The 21,261-nt window shown below is 35.5% G+C and overlaps 1 protein-coding gene across 9 annotated transcripts in view; it reads right to left on the bottom strand.

The window, feature by feature from the left end:
- Positions 1 to 21,261, bottom strand: part of LOC135215440 (endophilin-A-like) — a 610,297-nt gene that overhangs the window by 104,985 nt on the left and 484,051 nt on the right. For 8 of the 9 annotated variants that reach the window (XM_064250095.1, XM_064250096.1, XM_064250098.1 and 5 more), the window contains 3 exons: positions 19,166 to 19,299; positions 18,384 to 18,450; positions 9,964 to 10,014 (listed from right to left, as the gene is read on the bottom strand). In XM_064250095.1, coding sequence (XP_064106165.1) covers positions 9,964 to 10,014; positions 18,384 to 18,450; positions 19,166 to 19,299 — 252 coding nt within the window. The remainder of the gene's footprint in view (positions 1 to 9,963; positions 10,015 to 18,383; positions 18,451 to 19,165; positions 19,300 to 21,261) is intronic. The other variant, XM_064250099.1, reaches the window with a different exon arrangement.

The following is a 21,261-nucleotide window of genomic DNA, read 5'->3' as shown; positions in this document are numbered from 1 at the left end:
TCCTGTGGGGTTCCTTTTATGACTTATTTGCCAATAAATAAAGTGAGTACCTTAATTCCACGTTTTGAGAAAAGCAATAATCATCAGTATTTCCCTGTGACAACAGACCACGCAAGAATATGTCTGTGGCATCACATCCTGGTTCAATACACTTTTAAGGCCTAGATAGCTGTCAGTGTCAGGACTGCATGAATAAGTTTACAAATACTAAAGAGTGATTACAGTAGATGAAAAAGAAACTCCCTTTTTTAAAATCAAATTTGTCTTTCAAGTTATTACATTTAATTCAAAACTTTCATTCAAGTTCCATTCAAAAGTCCAAGTAGAGTAAGAAGCTAAGTTCAATTAACCTTTGTTCCTCTTACTATATCCTCCTTTTTCCCAGTAGTACCATGCATGCATAGCTCTTTATAAACTGACCAGAGATGTTGGTAATACAAACCAAAAGCAGGTAACTCTGTTAAGAAGAACTGTAATAAAATACAATAATTCTATATGCTACGTACTGTACATTTGATTACAATGCTAATAATAGCAGAATACCAGAAAAGCTGACCAGACTAACTTGTTTTCAGGTGAGCTCAACCATTGTTTTGTCTTATTCATTACAGAAACAAAATATCTCACAAAATGGCTATTAAGTCATTTACTGTATTTCCCATTTTCTATGGGACTAATTTTGAAAGAGATATCCCTACATCACTAACAAGATCTGATACAACAATAGTACTGCCACAGACTAAACTAATCTGGACTCTAGATCTAAAATATTAGTCATGGAGGCTTGCCCTGGCTAACTGCTCTCCTGATCCCCTGAATTCTCAAGCATAGCACTTGAAGAATTTGCATAGTCTGGTTCTGTATCATTTCCAAGCTGTTCTAGAGTAATATTTTTCCTGGAGTGAAAGCTGAAAGTTATCACATTTTTCACTGTATTCTCTTTATGTTTATAATACATTAATGCAAAAGTGATATAAGTTTTATTTTTCCAGGAACACTTGCTGTGATGCAATGCTTCTTAATGTAATACATGTACATATTATGTAATTTATACAGACCACCGAATTCTCAGTTTTTTTTAATTTTACCATGTTAAAAATGAAGATTTTCAGACTAGGTCATGTCACTTATTAAATATCCAAAGGTGCAACTAATCAGACATTTGGTTATATGTGTAAGATTTACTATTCCACAGCACATGCCATTTACTAATGTTGATGAGTTTTTTAAAATGACAAATTTTCTAAGACAATTTGTATTTTTCATAGCTACAAACCTGGGTCTTAACAATGGGATAATTTTCTAGCGCCTACCTGGATCCGGTTAAACAATCAAAGATTGTAAAGCAAGGAATCTGTGAGATCTGGCAACGTGTGCATAAATCGGGTGAAAGCTGGTCAAAGACCACGCACCCCACGCTATTAAACCAGTAACAGGTACAAGCGTATTCAATCTAACAAAAAGTAATGAAAGCTTTGGCTGCTTTATCAGCACCCTCATTTCCTGCCATGCCTACAATTACATCACTAAAAATAAAAAAAATTTCTGTAGTAATCATAACTGCTGATCATACTACAGACTATTATGTAATGCTGTGAAAACACATATTACTGGGTATAGGCAACTACTTGTTTTTTTAAACAAGGTTTGTTTTATCCATCTGTTTAAGTAAAAAAAGAAGAGGGTAGGTTAAGAACCACCACATTTTATATGAAACATGTTACATTGTTTCTTCATAACATTTTCAAGCCCACAAGAGACATTACAGTATTTTAGCAGTTAAATGATTACATAATCATTATTGGCTGACAAAGTTGAGTAAAACTGCCATCAATAAGATAAATGATAAAATATTCAAAGTTAATTACAACAACATACTATAAACAAATAAGTGGGAACACAGATATGAAAAATTTACAGTACAAATTAAAAATTGAATGATTTATATTAAAAGCAAGGGATAAGATGAATTTTCAAGGTTAAGATCTGGCTTCCTAATTATTCATTTATAGAGTAAATTTTCCATCTCTGTCTTTCCCACTAATTGTTGTAATTAATTTAAAAGATGTTATCATTTATCTTAATGTTGCCACTTTTACTCAGCTTTGTCAGCCAATAATGATTGTATAATCTTTTAACTATTACAATACTGAAATGTCTCTTTTAGGCTTGAAAATGTTGTGAAGAAACAATGAAACGCGTCGCAAATAAAATGTGGTGGTTCTTAACCTATGCTCTTCTTTTCCTACTGAGACTGAGATTTCCAAAACATCTGCCTATTTCCAACTTTATGAATTATGTAATGTGCGTCTTTATGCCTTATATGTTATTGCATGTTGCTTATGATGTTGAAGTATATAAACATCACTTTTGGATAAAGAATACAAGTGTGTACAGACATGTACTTTATGCATAATCAAAGGTTCTGGTCTTGGAAGTGTTACATTTATAATTTTTTAAATCAAAATTCTGTTGGTTCTAATTCAGAATGGTTAGTGATTGTATATAAAAATGTCTGTGACTAAAAAGCTCTTTAGTTGGTAAGTCACATGCTCAAATCTTTCTTGCACTCTGTATGGTAACTAAGTCTCAATGTGGAGAGCATTTACATCTGGTGAAAAGTTTCTCCTCTAGTAAATGCTTGTGTCTCGGACAGGCAATTCAGTATTTCTTTGAGATGATCTTACTGGTTGAGTGGCATATCAAATCACACAAATAATCAAATGATACCAGTACCCATATAAAGCTGACAAAGATCCCCTCAGTTACAGTACTTGAAAAGAATTCAACAGGAGTTTTTGAAAAATTCCCAGTTTATCACGTGACAAAGACCAAAGATAGTTCATTCTTTCTAAATTTCAGCTGTAGATGTCTAAAAATGGAAGCCACTAAAAATTCTGTCTAGATATGAACTTCTTGCTACTACTGTTATTCAACTTGTATCATCCATAGCAAGTGACAGCTAAGAGTTGGTGGCCAGCAAGTTATGAGAAGAGGATAGTGGATGATAACAGGTCCTCACATGACATAGGCGTCTTACACTGAGGAAGTCATTGATAGATGGATATTAGGCAAAATATTCATCTAAAAGGAATGTAGTATATCAATTGACTTTAACACAGCAACAGGTAACACAAGCTTTACCCAAGTAGGAACAGAGCTGGTACTGTATGTACTGTCTGCAGGGTCAGGAAAGGGAGGAAGAGTAGAGAGCAATAAAAGTACAACTGACCTCTCCAGCTTGACTTTATAATATATTCTGCCTTCTAATACTCCCTACAGGTCTCCACAAACAAACAAGATTGTGCTGGTACACTGAAAACTTTAGGGGAGGATTCGTATTAAGAGAAAACTTTGCAACATGCCTCTATTACAAAAATAAACAATCAAGACTTATCAGTTGTGATGCACAGGTACATCTACCTTTTCAAAAGCAGTGATTTAAAACCAACAAAGAGGCACTTGTGTAGTAATAATTCATAACTCATTATAAGTGCCATAATCTAAAGTATATTTTCAAATAAATTTCTTTACTCAAACAATGTTTTGCATAAGCTGTAAAACAAATTTGAGGATATCTTGAACTTCTCTGGCTTCTGGCTAAGTTAAGAAATTCAGCAAGTTGATCAGTTTTCCTTCAAAAGACTTTATATAGAAAAAATTATTTCAAAGAGCAAATAAGTGTCTTATGGATTTGAAGTATGTATAGTTCTGTTTGTGGGAAGAATAACGCACCTTGCTGGATCATAATTTACATCCAGATGCTCCATAATTCACTATCAGATGAATCATAATTTACATCCAGGATGACTTTAAACACAATTCATACTATAACAGCATCTTTTATGTGCCATCCAAACAAGTTGGACTTGTGTGAAACAGAAAATGACTACCTATTTATGATTTTTAACGTATGGTAGAGGGTACATTTCGGCCCATCAAAATTTGCACATCCTCAACCACACTAAAGAACTCTACTGTGTATACTTTAATTGCAATTTGTCTGGAAATCATGACAGATAATGGAATGAATAGGTTTTCAAAAAGAGTATGGTAACTTTTTTCAACCAAGCACTAACAATTATATATGAATTTAATTTATGGTTATATCAAGACTACATACCAGTGCATGCATCCATGAAAACATCACTGAGTAAAAATGAGAAAACTAACTGATTTTTTTATTTATGAAGTTTATGGCACCAAAATATTTGGAAATCAAGTCACAAAATGAATACTTTTCAGCCTTAAACCAATAAATATCAAATATACTCCAATTATTTTGAATTTTAATAGTAATAAGTGTATGAATTATAGGGTCTAATCCCAGCCTTGTGATCTACAAATCATAATTCCCAACTGTTGATTGTACACATAAGAAACAGAAATCATAATGCTTCAACAGAAAATTTTAGTAAAGAAAGTATAATGCTACTGCAACAAAAAAAGCATAAAATCAGAAACAATAAATTACAGGTCCAAAATAAAAAGAATATCAGCACTTTCTATAACATTGTCTGCATAAAAAAAAGTCTGCCAAGATAAAGCAAAAATAAAATGCATAGGGTTATTTTGCCAAAATGAACATTGTTGAGGATAATCAAGACAAATGAAAACCTAAGACCAAAAGATATCCTAAATATTACCACTTTTGTATTTCCAAGGTAAAAGCTCAGCAAACATAAAACTGCTAAAACTGGGTGATAATGTTCTGACAGAAGAAATTAACACAAAAGTTAACTTTAAAACTGCTACTCCTTACTCATTCCTCAAGACTACACATTATAGAAGCAAATACATACATAGTATAGTATGTTTTTTAATTATCTGGTCTTTTAAGATCAAGATTTCGGAATGAGATGAAAATTACAGCACAAAAAGTCATAAAACTAAAAACTTCTCCAGACAATTACGTCAAAAACATAAAAGAAGAGAGTGGATGATAAAATACCTAATACGTAAGTGCAGATTATATTCACATCGTCCAGAAAAACTACACATCTATATGGGCAGCATTTCACCTAAAGATTAATATGCATATATAAAGCTAAAAAAAAACAGTCTTAAGTAAATAATTCTCTCGCTCTTTCTCTCTCCTAAGTTTAAATCCCATCTCTTTTAAACCTGGGGTTGGTTAATCCAAAACCTTAGTGTTCACTTCTTTCAATAACACACCACCTTTCCAATGGGAACAAAACTAACTAGCACCATAGCATCTAGTGATGAACTTTGAAAATAATGGTTCCACACAATAAAGAGATTTTAGGTGGGAGGTCTCTAAGTAAATTTAAACTTTGTTTGGCCATAATGGCTAATGCAGAGAACTATAAAAACTACTGAAAGCTGCTAATATTCTGAAAACACTATGATACAATTATTCACACTCTTATCATAAGGAACTGATATAAATAAAAATAAGTCTTAATGTCAAAAGTTTTTGTCCCTCTACAACTGAACAATTTTTGTGAAATTTAGAATCCCAAGGCTTCTTTTTCTTCATTCTAAAGTAGTAATGTGTTCATTCTTTCCCTGGTAGTATTTGCATGAAAAACAAACCATTGACTTACTAAAGTCTCTTACTTCAGTATTTTGAATGGCAGACAAAATGTGGATTTAAACAGAAGGACAGCACTGCTGCTTCCAGGGGAAAAGGATGTTCCTCTATGAATTTCAAGTAGTATTGGTGTCAGGTACTGAAACCTATTGCGTATACTGTACACATTAATCTTTTAATTACAGATCATTAGTAAATCATGCTTTTTCTTGCTTATGTTTCTCAAGTCACATTTATCGTGCTCAACAGCAACTGTGCTTTGTCTCTGCAAGAAGATTACTCACGGGTTATAATGTTATTGTCATCAGTGACTGTGGTAGTTGTGACTCCAAATAGTTTGCAGTCACCCAATCAAGTTTCACTGCCATGTCATTTATTTTATTATTTATAAAAACATTTATTTTTTTGTTCCCCTAATGTGGGAGAAGTTTTTGTATGAAAATCTAAAACGCTATCTTCCTTTGATACACGTATGTCCTTCATAAGTATAAACAATTAACAGATTGTTTAGGCAGGAACTTCTATAATAATATGCATGAGATCTATTATACTACTGTTCTCTTCAATGCCCCAGAATTTCCTGTTTTCTCATTCGTTGCTGTCCTTACAAGTACGCTTGGCACTTTCAGGAACTGAGAATGATGGATACTTTCATCCTCACTCAAGCTGCTAAGCAACTGTTTTCTCTTTTTCCTATCTTGAAGTTGCATTTACTGTATCCCTACTTCCTTGCCTACTAACACTACACCTGTACTGCTACTGCTTTCACTCCGACAATAAACAACAAGGATACTCTTCATATACCAACATACTCATTCTTTATTTTTATGACCGACCTCATTTTTGCTCCTTTTAAAGGATAAAACTTTTAAAATCCTCACCAACTTTCTACCTGGATCAGTCAAATCCATGGCAAATGCAGATCCATCAGCTTCAAAGACAAAATTTGTGTTAATTGATTATGTATCAGCATTATGACGGCAAATAATACAATGCTAGGTTGACATATTCTGCATATAATCATTACTCTCTGGAATGAAAACAGGACAAAAAAAAGTTAATGCTCTGCAAATTCTTCACATGTAGCAAAATGTCTTCATTAATGACTAATACTCTGCCAATATTCCTGATTAACATGTCAACTCATAGCATATCTAAATGATGCTACATAAATTTTTGGAATAGTAAGTGACAATAAGAGCACTTTCCCATGCTTGAACAACTCTCACAAGATGGATCAGGTGAAGAGATGATTCCAGAGGTTTTCATAAATAGCACTAGGAATTTGGGAGCAGTGCAGTTTCCCCTAAGGATATTTCCAGCTTTCTCATCCTTTTTCATGTCTATTAGAAACCTTTGCTTCTTCATCAACGTGCCCAGCTTCCTATAATCTGCCTTACGAAAAACTTAATTTCTTTATGAAGCATGTACTGCTCTGGATGGGAATATGATCCAATCAATACTCAGTGTTGTTCCACAACCAACATCCACCTCACCCTCAACCCCACTCATTGATTGACTGATACAAATGTCAAAGTGTGTCTGAGTTCAGGAGCACACACCCCATTTTTTTATAAGTAGGGCAGGCTTTGCCTTGAATTGGTCTACAAGAATTCAATGACTGAAAACAAAAGAAATTTGAGAAGTGGCTCATGGTAGCCAAGGTTAATATTTCTATTCACAGCTGCCACCTTACCTCAACTCAGTCAAACTTGATGAATTTATGTCGATATCAAAAAGTTTTTTTTTTAATTTTTTTATAAACCATGCTGTCATGTTAGTTCTCTGTACTCCTGTAACTCTTAATTTTGTTTTCTTATGATGCATGCTTACACCTTACTACCCAGCAGCTGCATAATCAGAGTTCTTCAGGTTTTGATGCTCATATTTTCAAATTAACCATCTTTTCAACCAAGAGATCATGTTTCTACTTCTTTCTCCCTCGTTTGAATTATAACCGGGCAAAAATGGAAATATTATCACCATTATGTCCACTACTGCTGCTATGGCTTAATCAAGCATTATTGATCATGGTGTGCATGTGCAACTTGTGCCATCCCCACACATTATTCTTCTCACAACTCCTCCTCCATTGCTCTTCTTCACCCACACCTCCCGCCCTCAGGGATTTCAGTCTTGGTTACATCTGTGCCACTCATTTACTTTGCAATAAGATGGATCTCATTAAACAGGTCTTATATAACTTTTCTCTTTACCCTTTGTATTTCTCAGTACAATGCAAAATGGAGCCACAATTTGCTCTATTTAAGACATTCACACTTGTCACTCTCTGATACAAGTGAATCCCACACACATATCTTTTTCAAACAGCAGCAATAAAGTCTAAAGTCTTTTGGGCTAGTGTGCACAGGTGGGACATCCCAACACTATTAAGTAAGCAAGGTAGCTCAATAGTAGTGTAAAATCTGACCTTTGCTTTTACTCTGAGGATTTAGTTGAACCTTACCAAAGTTAGAGGCTATTTCTTCATGCACACTAAGGCATGAAAACAGAGTAGAACAATGGAAGCAACATGAAAAATTATCACTTAGCTCCTCTTCACGGTATGAAATCCAATTTCTGATCCACTACTTGCTACACAACAGCAGCTTTTGTAAAACTAATGGAAAGGCCAAAGATTTTGCATACCTCAGATAATTTATTTAGGACCCTTTGTAAGGATCTTGCAAAGGGTCCTAAAACTATACAAGTGAACCTTCATTGAAACCCTTAAAAACTATAAAAGTGAACCTTCATTGAAACCCTTAAAAATTCAGCAACAGTTCACTTATGACCTTAGTGTTACCAGTGTAAGCAGCATTTTGAATTTGAGCCATAACATTATTCCAGAACTGCCTTACAGTCTCCAGCAGACCTTGGAAAGGTACAAAGGAAAACAATGTGTATTCAGTTTCTCCTGATTTATCATCTGCTTGTAATTAATGAAGGCTTCTCTTGTGAAAGTTAACTTATAACCTTCCCTGCATTATTTGGCTTCTTTTAGTAGATGGATAACATAACTCAATCAGGTTCAGTAACAGTACCCTTTAGGGGAAGTCCTTTCTACTTCAATCAAATTTCTGCTGAAGTATTTATTCAGCTATTTTGGTTTAATACCGTAATTTGTTTATAAGCAAATCTGTTAAAAATAAAGTTTATTATACTTATTATTCAAAAATATTTATGGGGAACAATAACAAAAGTATAAACCAACTTCTAACCTGCAAAGCAAACTTCTACAGATATCAATTCTCATACATGAAAAAGTAGAGCCAAGGGTAACAATACTTTGTTAGCTATGCAAAGCATATCACAGAGCAAGGAGCATTCTAGGAGACTGGTTAATTAATAATGATTGCAGCACTATTTAATTTGCTCGAGATTTCCGTAAAGAGCAAAACAAAGTTTTCTTCCTATTTAGGGGACATGAATAATTAGAAGACCTACACAACCTGCATTGTTCTATAATATTTTCTTGCTCAAGAATGGAAATCAAACTTCTCTACTAAAACAATAGATCATCTAAGATACTTAAATTTTCATCTGACAGAAACTAAATTTAGTGAGAAGATAGAAAGAACAGCATTCATAAAAAAAAAAAGGGGGGGGGGGGGGGGAATATCTACCCTAAGCCTTTCAGCTTCAAAATCCCAGTAAAATAGCTCTACTTTGTTCTATAGGTTGGTTATCAGTTTTCAGTCACTGGTCTAAAACATTACTAAACCAAATCTTTTGTTGTGGTTCCTCTTACCTCCCATCCAATTACGTAGAGGCAAAAATTATGCCAAGCAGAGGTGAAGCCTGAGAGCTTCCTGAGGAAACAGGGGGAGGAAATAAGGATGCACTGTACCCCACTTAAAGGTAGTTCTTAATTCTTCCAGATGCCTGTACAGTATCCTCTGAATATTCTCAGTATGTACAAGACAAAATACTGAAGTAAAAGACTCCAGGGAGACAATGCTGTGTGCTTAAGAAAAATGCAATTTGATTTTTAAGAATCTGATTTTTCCTTTTGCGAGGGATTTACAATCTATGGATGCGAAATCCAAATACTTAGCTGGTAAAGAGAAAGCTCTAAATATATTTGTAACTCCAAACTTATTACGTATTGCTATTTCCTCTACAATTTCATCTAACAGTCTACTAGTACACTATTTCAATGCAGCATTCATAAAAGCAAATATTTGCAAACCACTTTACTTCTGTTCAGAAACAAATGAAATCTGAACCAAAGAAGCCAGCTGCCCACATTACACTTAAGTAAATACTCATGAAGCCTTTTTCTTCTAAAAAAAGGTTAGTCCCAAACACAAAATGCAATACAATCTAAAGCCAAATAGACATGAGTTTAACAATGGCCGCACACAATGGCGACAATACATCAGCAGTGTGCAAATAACTGTACATACCCCCCCAACCTGGGCTCCGGGCTGGACTACCAGTTGGCGTGCTGCCAAGTGCTAGAACACAAACAAACACACATTAGCTACAACATTCCAAACCTAAAGGTTACCAATCGTGTCATTGGACCCATTTCTGACAACCATAATGTATGGAAGAAGCCAAAACAATTCAGTATCAACTTGCAATAAGTATTCTTGCATTCAATTATTTACAAATTTAAGATGGGTCTACTACCATTTAAAATACTGCATAACCAAAATTATGATTGTCAAATACCAACCACATATGAGACATGATTCAAAACCTTTGGATAGTTCTCAAGGTAAGGGTTAAGTATGGTATGAAAAATCTATTTGTCAAAATAAGGGTTAGTAAGTAGTAACAGAATCATTCAACAGCATTCAGTATCATTCCACAAACTATTGTAGTAAAACAACACAGAAATTATCAAAATAAGTACATGTAAAAATGTGCAGCCGCAACTGGCTGCTTCAAACAATCACTTAACAAAACAAAAAATATATAGAAAAAAGTTTTTCTAGTAAAATATTCTACTCTGCTTGGAATAAGAAAAATCTGTAACAATGATGAGTTGCATTGTATAAACAAGCAAAATTTGCAAGTTCCAGTCAAACTACTGTAGCACCAATGTTTCTCATTAACTAAAGATTAAGGTGATATAAAAAAGATTAACCATTTAAATTATATATGTCATACTCTAAGTTATTCCTATGAATGTGAATATTTTCATATATAAGGAATCACATAACATCTACCCTTTTCAAATTCTTTAAATGCAAACATTACCCATCAAAATGTGTCTTTTCCATCCACAAACTATGCATTTTGTTTTGTCCAAAAATTATTCTGTTTTGGAAACATAGGAAAATAAGAAAGGAATATGTAAGTTCACTGTACTTTACTGTAAAATAAAAACAAAGCAAAGAGTCTCACTGATACTATTAAATTCCAGACTGAATGATGAAATTATAGATTCTCAGACTAGATACGTAATCACACCTTTACGCTACAACTAAATCCTCTCAATTTTTCTTAGATAGCTTCCAAGGATCTTGGAAATCCAAAGCTGAAGATAACATGTTTCATTAAAGAAGATCAAAAGTGACAATCCTGGGTCCGCAGTCACCTAATTTCAGCCCTGTGGCCTGTCATAAAGATTATTCATACTTACTAACCAGTACCTGTATATGTATATGCCACTTGTATATTTTAATCTATTAAATGTTCAACGATGGGAGAAGTTGTTTCCAAAATATACTGCTACTCTTTACGTCAACCAAGCATTTTTATGGGCATCATTTATTGACACAGAACTCTGTTTTAACAGTGACTTTTTATGAATTCAGCGGTTTTGATGTCCAACTGTCAAAGTTAGCATTTGTTCAGAATGAATTTGTAAATTAATTTTGAGCTATTGTTTAGAATCAGAGATGACCTCTGACATGGGGGTGAATGACTCTCAGCTGGCTGTGGATGAAGTTAGTCTGTTTAATCAGCTGAGCAATTTCAGGACTTCCATTATAATTTTCATTGAATAATTATAAGATGGCACCTTACTTTTCATGACAGTACAGAAGTCTTCACAGAGTTTGGTTGATGCGACTAATATAGCAAGATCTGTGGGACTGACAATCCTTAACCTACCAGGACCCTTGTATGCTAAATTGGTCATCTGTTCCTTTTGACTTTGAGAGGCCTCACTATTTCCCATGAGATACATATAAAGTTAAGATGGTTAAAGAATCTGAGAACCACTCTTTCATTTGGATAAAAGGAGTAATTCCTCCAGCTAGTAATAATTTTAACATCTACTCTTTTTAGAAATAATTTTTTATACAGCTTGATTGTGTACTGTGATTTCTAAAAGATTCTTAAATAGTGGAAGTTTGGATACTAACATGACAGTATGTCAATGTTCTGGATGTTTGTGATTTGCTGCAATAATACAAGCTTACCCTACAGCTAAGAGAACCACATTCATTGTCTGTCTCTAGTTGCCATTTGGTAAATGCAGTAAGAGTTAACCACAAAAATTTTACATTCTCATGTAAAATGTGGTCGTCTGGGAACCAAAGTTATAAATTCAGGAACAATCAGATTCAAATTAACTGTGTTCATTCCCTTTGCAGTATTGGTAGTTAGTTTCTGAATAATAAATAATGTTCATATATGTAAGACTCTTATTCAGTATGAGTAACGTTATCTGGTACTTGCCCACAGGTAGCATGATTCCCTTTGTTATCTTATTCCTCCTCCATGTGACTGTGCACCACCTGTGCTGACAAAGGAGAGCTTGAAATTTGTTCAGGCTTTACATGACTGGATGCTGGTCTAGAATTTCACAGGCTTTTCATCTTAACTGTAGCACCGTTTCACTACAAACATACACTCATATTCTAAGTCCCAAGAATTTATGCCTTCTTCACATACCATACAGTAATTAGAATGTACGGTTTTACAGTTATTTGTCTCAGAGAAAAATGTTCATACATAATTTAGGGGTCATTGCCTCCAACAAAGGGACCACCATAAACTTCTTGCTCCTTAAAACATTAATGTCCAAATGGTATGGCTGACTAAAATGACTCTATTGACCTTGAATTCTCACATTGGTGTGTAAGACAGTCCTTGGTTATCAGCAGCCTTGGTTATTGGCGATCCAGTTTCATGAGGCCCTTCTTGCGATAATGATAACTGAATTTTTGGCTTAATATCCACCGATCCTCGGTTATTGGCGCCAATAACATGGAAATTGGCGTTATTATCGCCGATTTTCGGTTATCACCGATCTTTGGTTATTGTCACACTGTTGGAAATGGAAACCCCACTGATAACTGGGATTGCCTTATTTTCTCCTTGCATGGGATTTCTCTCCTACAAAAACCAGTAAAAACTCCTATAAAAAGTAGTAAAATAAGGAATACACAAATGTTATCCATTGTTACCAAAATTATGTATGTTAATCACATTTAGGTTAACAACATGGGTCAACATCACTGAGGAGCTATGGTGATTGACTATTTGCTTCATAGTAAGAATTAATACATATCTCTATTTAAGAGAAGGTGAGGGTTGTAGTTATAATACTTGCAGCTGAGAGACTGGCAAGACAACCTCCCAGCACTTTTCTCTCCTTGCCTGTAGGCAAGGATTGAGCAAAAGAATGGTAAATAATTTAATGAACTATTTGAAGTTTCACTTCTTTCTGGGACCTAACTGAAACATTAATATCCATATACTACAGATCTCTATGTGCATTAGATTCTACATTTCTTTGCAGTTTATATATATAGCTGAGTCATGTAATTTACCCCTCATTTTCTGGTGTCATACCACCATATGATTAACCTGCTACCATTTCCAGTCTTGAAGAGCAAAGTAACAAATCTACATGTCAAAACCTTTACTAGTCAGTGAAACCATGCTGAGCATAATTCCCAAAGAACGACAACTGGATGTAAATGACAGGAAAGACACAGAATTACTGGTACATAGTACTTTATATACTCCTTAACAAGCAAGAGTTCGCTCTAGTTATATGAAACAAGATTAATTTTTAGAATCTCTGAGGTTTATGTTGATGATATTCAAACACTTAAAGTATGGCAGATGGTTCATATAAGAAAACTGCTTGGAATGCAGTTACTTTCTTAACAAGGGGCTGAAAAGGACCATTCTGCCAGGAATGAAGCACTGAGCATTAATATCAGCACTAAAGACATGGAAAAACCCAGACCAAACCACTGGCAAAATTTCAGCTCTCACTAGGATGACATACAATATCGTTCATTAAAGGACATTTCTTGAATTCAGTGGTGATATACTGCATAATTATTCTTTGAGATTTAATGTTAACTACTCATTGTAGGTGAAAATTATGGAAATACCTTTAAGTTACCTTTAATATTGGAACAGAATTATTTCTTTAAATTCTAGGCTGAATTATGTATGATGAACTCTGGATGTAGAGCTTAAGTTGCATTATACTCAGTTCTTTACTTCAGGAGTAAAGGTTTTGGGAATGTTAAATATAGTAATCACTTGTAGAAACATGATACCTACAGACATAATGGTATTTACTTTAATGCCCCAATAGCAGCAGTAGTAGTAGTAGTAGTAGTAGTAGTAGTAGTATATCTGTCAGCATAGTCATTTTTTAATGAATACTCAGCTAGCTGAAAATATGTAGTACGTACTGTCTTTTTTATAGCTTTCTATGATCCTTCACAATTACTGATAAAGGGAAAAATTAGGATTAAATCTCTTGTCTACATCACACCATAAATAATAATAATAATAATAATAATAATAATAATAATAATAATAATAATAATATAAATAATAATAAGAATAATAATAATTAATAATATAAATAATAAAGGGATTTTGACAGAGGAAAAATCTATTTCTGGGCGAATGATCTGTGTCGCCCAGTGAAATGTCCTTATGGCACTCATTTCTAAGGTATAAATATAAATATTGCTAAATATATAAGAGAAAAACTATATTGGATAATACCAGGATAAACCTGGTTCACTCACCCCTGTATTAAGGTGTTGGTATAAAACTGGGGCGAGTGATACCACTACCAGAGGTTTCCTGCCATTTAGTCTCTTCCTTTGTCAATTTCCCTTTCAAACTAGGCGCCATACCAGCGACATCTACCGCTACTACTAGCGCCTCGATAGCCATTCCTGAAACTATCACCCAAGCTTGGGGCTATAGGGTGATGAAGGAAGGGGTGGGTTCACTGGGCGACACAGGTCATTCGCCCAGAAATAGATTTTTCCTTTGTCAAAATCCCTTTTCTGGGCTAAACCTGTGTCGCTCCGTGAAATAGTAACAGAGAATTGCTCCCACAAGCTTGGATATACTCTCTATAAGACTACTGGAAGGGAGAAACTAACTCTAAGATAATTCTACCCTATTTAACAAATTGCTTAAATCTAGATAGATTTTAACAATATCTAAAGTCTAGGTCCTTACTCCAGTAAGTATATACTATTACCGGCAATAACTATTGGTAAGGCCTGTGTGATTATTATGACAACAATTAATACTATATATTTTACATGTATATAATTAGTAGTTAAATATAACCAGTACAAGAATGGTTCAATTATGCAATTCAAGTGAAAAACCCCCGAGATGAAGGCTAGAGACTAAGCGAGGCAGTTAGGAGAGAAAAGGAGCTAAAGAAGGACAAGGTCTTTAAGACTAGGTATGTCAAATGCTAGGCTGTGTTAGGGGAAACAATATTCCCCAATTGCCACTGCTGAATTATTTAAGGGCTCCCAAGGATTTAAGGTAGTAGTGATTAAATACTTGAATTCCATCTTATATACTTCTTTAAGGTCATCAAAGTTCATGTGGTGGAAGTGACTTCTTAAGGGAGCTACTGTTCGGACACCATGTACATGTGGAAGTGGTTCCTGTTAGCCTATGTAAAATTATAGAATTGTTATTTTAACCACTTAAATGAGACTGTTCCACCATCTCTCGAATGAATAAAGGACCTGAAATTTTATTCGAAGTTCTGTCTAAAATTGATCTCAAGTTCTGACTGGACATAGGGATAGATCCTGTGGAAGTGGGGCAATCTTCTAGGGGCCCCAACTACTCTGAGGATCCTCATTTTAGCCAAGAATTTGATCTGGAGATACTAGAACTTCTCTGGATGGAAGAAAATCAATATGATTTTGTTCTAGCTGGCAAAAGTTCTTGGAATCGATTAAATTATGAATCTGTTAATGTGGAACCAAACTGGAGAAGTTCCTTGAAGCAGATTTGGTCGTGGTAATAACCCTAGCTGATAGGCTCTTTCTAAACAGGATCCTAAGGATCGCAACCGCCAGGTTCATATTCATCATCATAACTATTGTCTTTTTAGGAAAAAGGCTAGCTTGTTACTGTAGAATCATACTGCTTATAAAAGGGAGTCGTAGGAACTAGGGGAAAGATTAGTCAGAACTGTTAAATCTCGTGATAATTGCTGAAACGTTTCCGCATGGTTGCGGACCTCCCCGTAGACTTCCGTTGTCTGATTCTAAAAACAAGGTGTTAATAGGATCCATATTGGCATCTTCTTGTGCCGTGAAATTCATGAATTCCATAAAGGTAGGACCCTCCGAATCCTTGACGAAGCGTCCGCCGTGTTATACTAATCGTGCCAGTCTGGGGTTGAGGGTCCGTCTGAGGCGGAGTCCCAATTCCCCTAGTTACGGGTCACAATTGCTCTTGAGTTCGTTGGGGGTTAACCGCCCAATCCGTCTTAGGAGGATGGGAGTTAACCTAGAGCTTGCCTTAGTAGATTTATTGGAGGGAAAAATTAAATCCTCTGCCAGATGTTCCAACCTATCTGGTATCCGTGGCCTGGGCCATGGGGTCCAGATTGAGGGCACATGAAATATTGTAATTTGTGGTTGGATTCTGTGGCAATAATTCTACTAGGAGATTTGGATTCTGTTGACTGATCCATCTAAATGACCTGTTGACTAAGGACTATTCCGACTGTAGCGGAGTTGTCCTTGACAGTGCATCTGCCACTAGGTTCTTGCTCCTGCCAAGTGAGTTGCTGACAGATGCCACTGTTTCTTGTTGTCAATGAAAGATTGTTATCATGACCCGATTATGTGGCTTGGCTGAAAGCTGCTCTCTAAGGAGAGTTACTAAGAACAGAGTACTGTCATGGCTTCCAAACATTGTTATGAAGCTAGCAGAGCATCAGGAACCCAGTGTCCTGAGCGTTTCCTTATTGGGGGTAGTCTCCCAAAACGCTTAGTGAAGCATCCATATGGACCACTAAACTTGGCGGAGGGGACCATACTGGTGATGATTTTGTCAGATTCTTGACTTCTGTCCCTGGACGGAGTCTCTTAAATTGTGCGGGATGTGGGAACTCTGTCTCATAATTCCCTGTCGCTCTACTCCGCCAAACCCAGAATATAGTCTTTCACTGGCGTTTAGTAGAGTCCCTGTTACTGACGCGAATTGGAGTGAACCTAGAACTCTTTCTGGTTCCTCCGGGATGCTTGTCTGCCTTGAGGAAATGTCTCGCAGCCTTGCTATTTACTTTCTTTTTTCCCCGGTGGGATCGAAAGTTGTATGATTTGAGGTTCCATTGTTTACTAAACACTGAAACCGTGGTGTCGGAGTGTGTAGGAATTCCTTGTGATTTGGAATCCTAGGAATTCCAAAAATTATCACTTATGGTTGCCTTGAGACATTCCTTGACGTTCATAGTACAGATGAGCCAGTCGTCTGGGAGATTACTAGGCTCATCTCTTGGGTTCTCAGTTGTTGCACTATCTTGTAAATATTCTAAAATAATGTCGTTACAGTCAAAGACACAAGTGTACACAACAGTGCTATTTAAAGGAATGGCTATCGAGGCGCTAGTAGTAGCGGTAGTGGGTGGTAGATGGCGCTGGTATGGTGCCTAGTTTGAAAGGGAAATTGACAAAGGAAGAGACTAAATGGCAGGAAACCTCTGGTAGTGGTATCACTCGCCCCAGTTTTATACCGACACCCTAATACAGGGGTGAGCGAACCAGGTTTATCCTGGTATATTATCCAATATAGTTTTTTCTCTGATATATTTAGCAATATTTATACCTTAGAAATGAGTGCTATAAGGACATTTCACGGAGTGACACAGGTTTAGCCCAGAAATAATAATAATAATAATAATAATAATAATAATAATAATAATAATAATAATAATAATAATAATAAATCAAGGTAAAAAATCTTGCAGATATTTTGCATAGTATAAAGCATTTCTACATGAATGAACATTCAATTTTACTCTACAATGCATTCCAGTGCCACAGATTCTCCTTCATTGGTTATGTCTATTTATTCTTAGCAAAGAATGAAAATAAATTCTGCCCCAAAATCACACCACCCAAGAAATAAAAGAAAAATAAAAGATGGGACTAAACTGCCATCTGACGAGCTACGCAATTTCATGCACTAAAATTCTACCACAACCACACTGCCACACTGGTAGTCTCCTTTGCAGATTGGATTTATGACATGAACATGAAGATTTTTTAACAAATAAATCCTCCAAATTTACTGTTAGGTCAAAAATAAATACGTACTTTTAAATATATTCAGTAAAATTAGTTTATATCTAAATTGGAGCCCAATCTGAGAAAATTTTTATTGCAGCCAGACATAGGATAGTTCGTGGCTTTGCAATAGTCAGTTCATCGGAACAAAAACTGATCTCTTTCACAAAAGGCGATTAACAGCAACAGAACTTTTTAGCAAATAAAATTACTCAGCATAGTTTTGCAGACAAAGAAGTGGAAACTTGAAATATCAAAACAATTTTGTGGTATAGTAAAAATTAAATTTACTTGTGCAATATCTGATGTCAAATATTCACAAAGCTTACCCTTATCCTTTTTCCTCTTCTTGCAGTCGAAGTCTAACCTCCTGCCCTGCAACTTCTTTCGATGGTGCTGTGGATTTGATAGAAAAAAAAACCAACTTAGTAAAATAATCCCCACGCAAGCTATAATAATAGAATAATCTACACATCAACAGTATATTCCTATAATTCTTATTATACCAGTTTGGAATCTTACTAACACAGAACTCATTAGGTTAAGAAAAACATAAGTTTATGTTGAAGGGGAGAAAAGAATTATTTCAGAAAACAATGAATCATATTTGCAACTGGATTTTCAAAATTAAAGTAACTTCACACTGTCTTGTTGGGCGAGCAATTGCTTTATACCTAATTAATATGAATTTCTTGGATAACGGAGCTGTGGGTGAGACAAATGATTACCCCTTTTGGTACCAAAAGAACGACTGCTGTTTTGCAAACTCACTTCAGTTGGTCTGTTTACAAACACTTTGAGCTATGATATATGGAGAAAGGTGCATGAAAATTGCAACAATACATTAGTGTACGTCCCCTGAATTAAAGAACTAAGTAAATCCCTAGTAAATGCAAGAAATTCAGGAGAAAACAAAACTGATTTTCCAGTTGTCCATTTTGAAACGTTTCAAAATGCATCACAGAAAAGATATTTTGCCAGACTAACCTCAATGGAACTTTCGAAAGGTAAGAAAACCATTATTTCATTTTTACAAAATTGGGAGCACCCAACAAGCAGCATCAGTACTAACCCCTCCCAAGTAAATGCAACAGTCATCTGTTGGCCTTACCTGAACCTCTTTGATGTCTTTCGTGCTGAGTTGATGAAGGGGCTCCAACACATTCATTTTTATGTTGTCATCTAAATTGTACTTGATATCGGCTATCTGCTTCATGCTCTCACCACTTTCAATCAACGCAGATGCTGCGGGAGAAAACACATTTCAGCTTTTAAATTTCAGTGTACTATTGTGAACTTAAAGGAGACAGCTTTTAAAATGAAGGAACCTTTAAGCATTAAAAAATATCAATTATCCCATATTTATAATTACAAATATGAGGGCATCTAGTACATGAAGCCATAAATGAGCCCAAAATTAATATAGACAGCATTCTTACTGTCAGGCGTTGGATCTTATGGGTGCCTTATCATTTATCAATTATAATTCCCCTTGGGCGACCTTCCCGAAGTAGAGCAAATTGGATATTAAACTACTACATTTGTAGCTTAATGTTTGTGAATCTATCTATGTATCTATCTAGCTTATCTATCTATCTAACAAGCCAACAAGGGCCATTGACTTGAGATTCAAGCTTCCAAAGATTATGGTGTTCATTAAGAAAAAGTAAGAGGAGGAAAGGAGGAAAAGGTAATTACAAAAGGAAGAGATCCCACTTATTAAAAAAAGAAAAAAATAGATTAATAAATAGACTTTACCACCCCCACAAGTGTTGCATCATCGGTATACTGAACAATCTTGTTTTCCAGGCCAACAACCATATATCACTTGTATACACATTAAAAACAACAGCGGACTAAGAACACTACCCGTGGAACTCCAGACACAATAAGTCTCAGTTCGCAAAAGATCCTGTTCACAGTAATTTGCTGCTGCCTACCTGTAAGGAAATCTTGAAGTAATCCTAAAACATATACACCGACTCCAAGATTCTTTAGTTATAAATAAGTCTCTTGCGATCTACCAAATCAAAATCAGCACAAAAATCTATTTGAATTACTCTGCACTCAAAACCCCCTTATCAAGGTTCCCATGCAAATAGCATGTCAAGTCTAAACTGCTTCCTATGTGCACATTGACTATCTGCTAACAATCTTTTAGATTCCACCTACTTATTATAGTGGCTTCAAAATCAAATTTTCAGCAACTTAGGAGAGCACAGAGATAGGTAAAGATTGGCCTGTAGTTACTGCAGTCTGCAGATATGCCAGTCTGACAACACACTTGAAGCTTTTTAAAAATTAAAAAAAAAAAAAAAAAAAAAAAAAAAAAAAACAAAGGGAAGAAACCATAAGGTTCTTCACCACCCCAGCTATCAAGATTATCTAGAATTTTCTTAACATAATGATGAGATGTTAAAGAAAGATACAAATCAGCTTGATTTTGGGCTTCGGTGTCGTGTAAGTGGTTCTGTGTTTTGAGGCTTTTGCAAAGTCAGTAGTACTTGTTTAGGGATTTAAAGATTTTTGCAATAAAATCCCATCATGGATATCACCATAAGGGCTGCTTAAGCAGAACCAGTGACGAGTTAGAGACAGTTTCACCTAACAGCAATAGATAAAGTAAGAGGGGAACCCTTTTACCATTTCCAGCTATGTATATCCCTATGATTTATTCTTTGAACAACTAGTCATTTCAACAGGAAATAGCAACCGTTATTCAGCATCGATTGAGCTCTGTTCCCACACTGGGCCACTAAGTTACAAAAGGATGTTGGGTGCCCTGCAAACACACACACACGCACGCACGCGCGCACACACACACACACACCAGTGAGAAGAGTCCCCCAAGATCTCGTAGTTCTTGGACAAAGAGAAACAAAGTAACTTGATCCTCAAGAAAGGAAGCTTGCAAAGGAAGTTCCCGAAATCTTGAAAGAAAAATTTGTCTCCCCGAAAACTACATGAAAGAAAAAACGAATGCTTCCCACAATCTAAGTTAAGAGAGAGAGAGAGAGAGAGAGAGAGAAAGGAAGCCAGCATGATATTGGCACAGTGCCAGAGGCAGGGAGCTCTGGAAGCGTGTCGGTAAGGGCTCCAAATCGCATCCAACCTTTAATGCCACTACTATGACCCTCGCAAGACCCACACTGTTCCAGTCAACACACCCGAAGATGTTGCTTCACCTCCACTTTAGGTCAGTAGTGG

Source organism: Macrobrachium nipponense, chromosome 5 (assembly GCF_015104395.2).
Source record: "Macrobrachium nipponense isolate FS-2020 chromosome 5, ASM1510439v2, whole genome shotgun sequence".
Lineage (NCBI taxonomy): Eukaryota > Metazoa > Arthropoda > Malacostraca > Decapoda > Palaemonidae > Macrobrachium > Macrobrachium nipponense.
The sequence above is the reverse complement of the archived record's forward strand: the minus strand, read 5'-3'. Positions and strand labels throughout refer to the sequence as shown.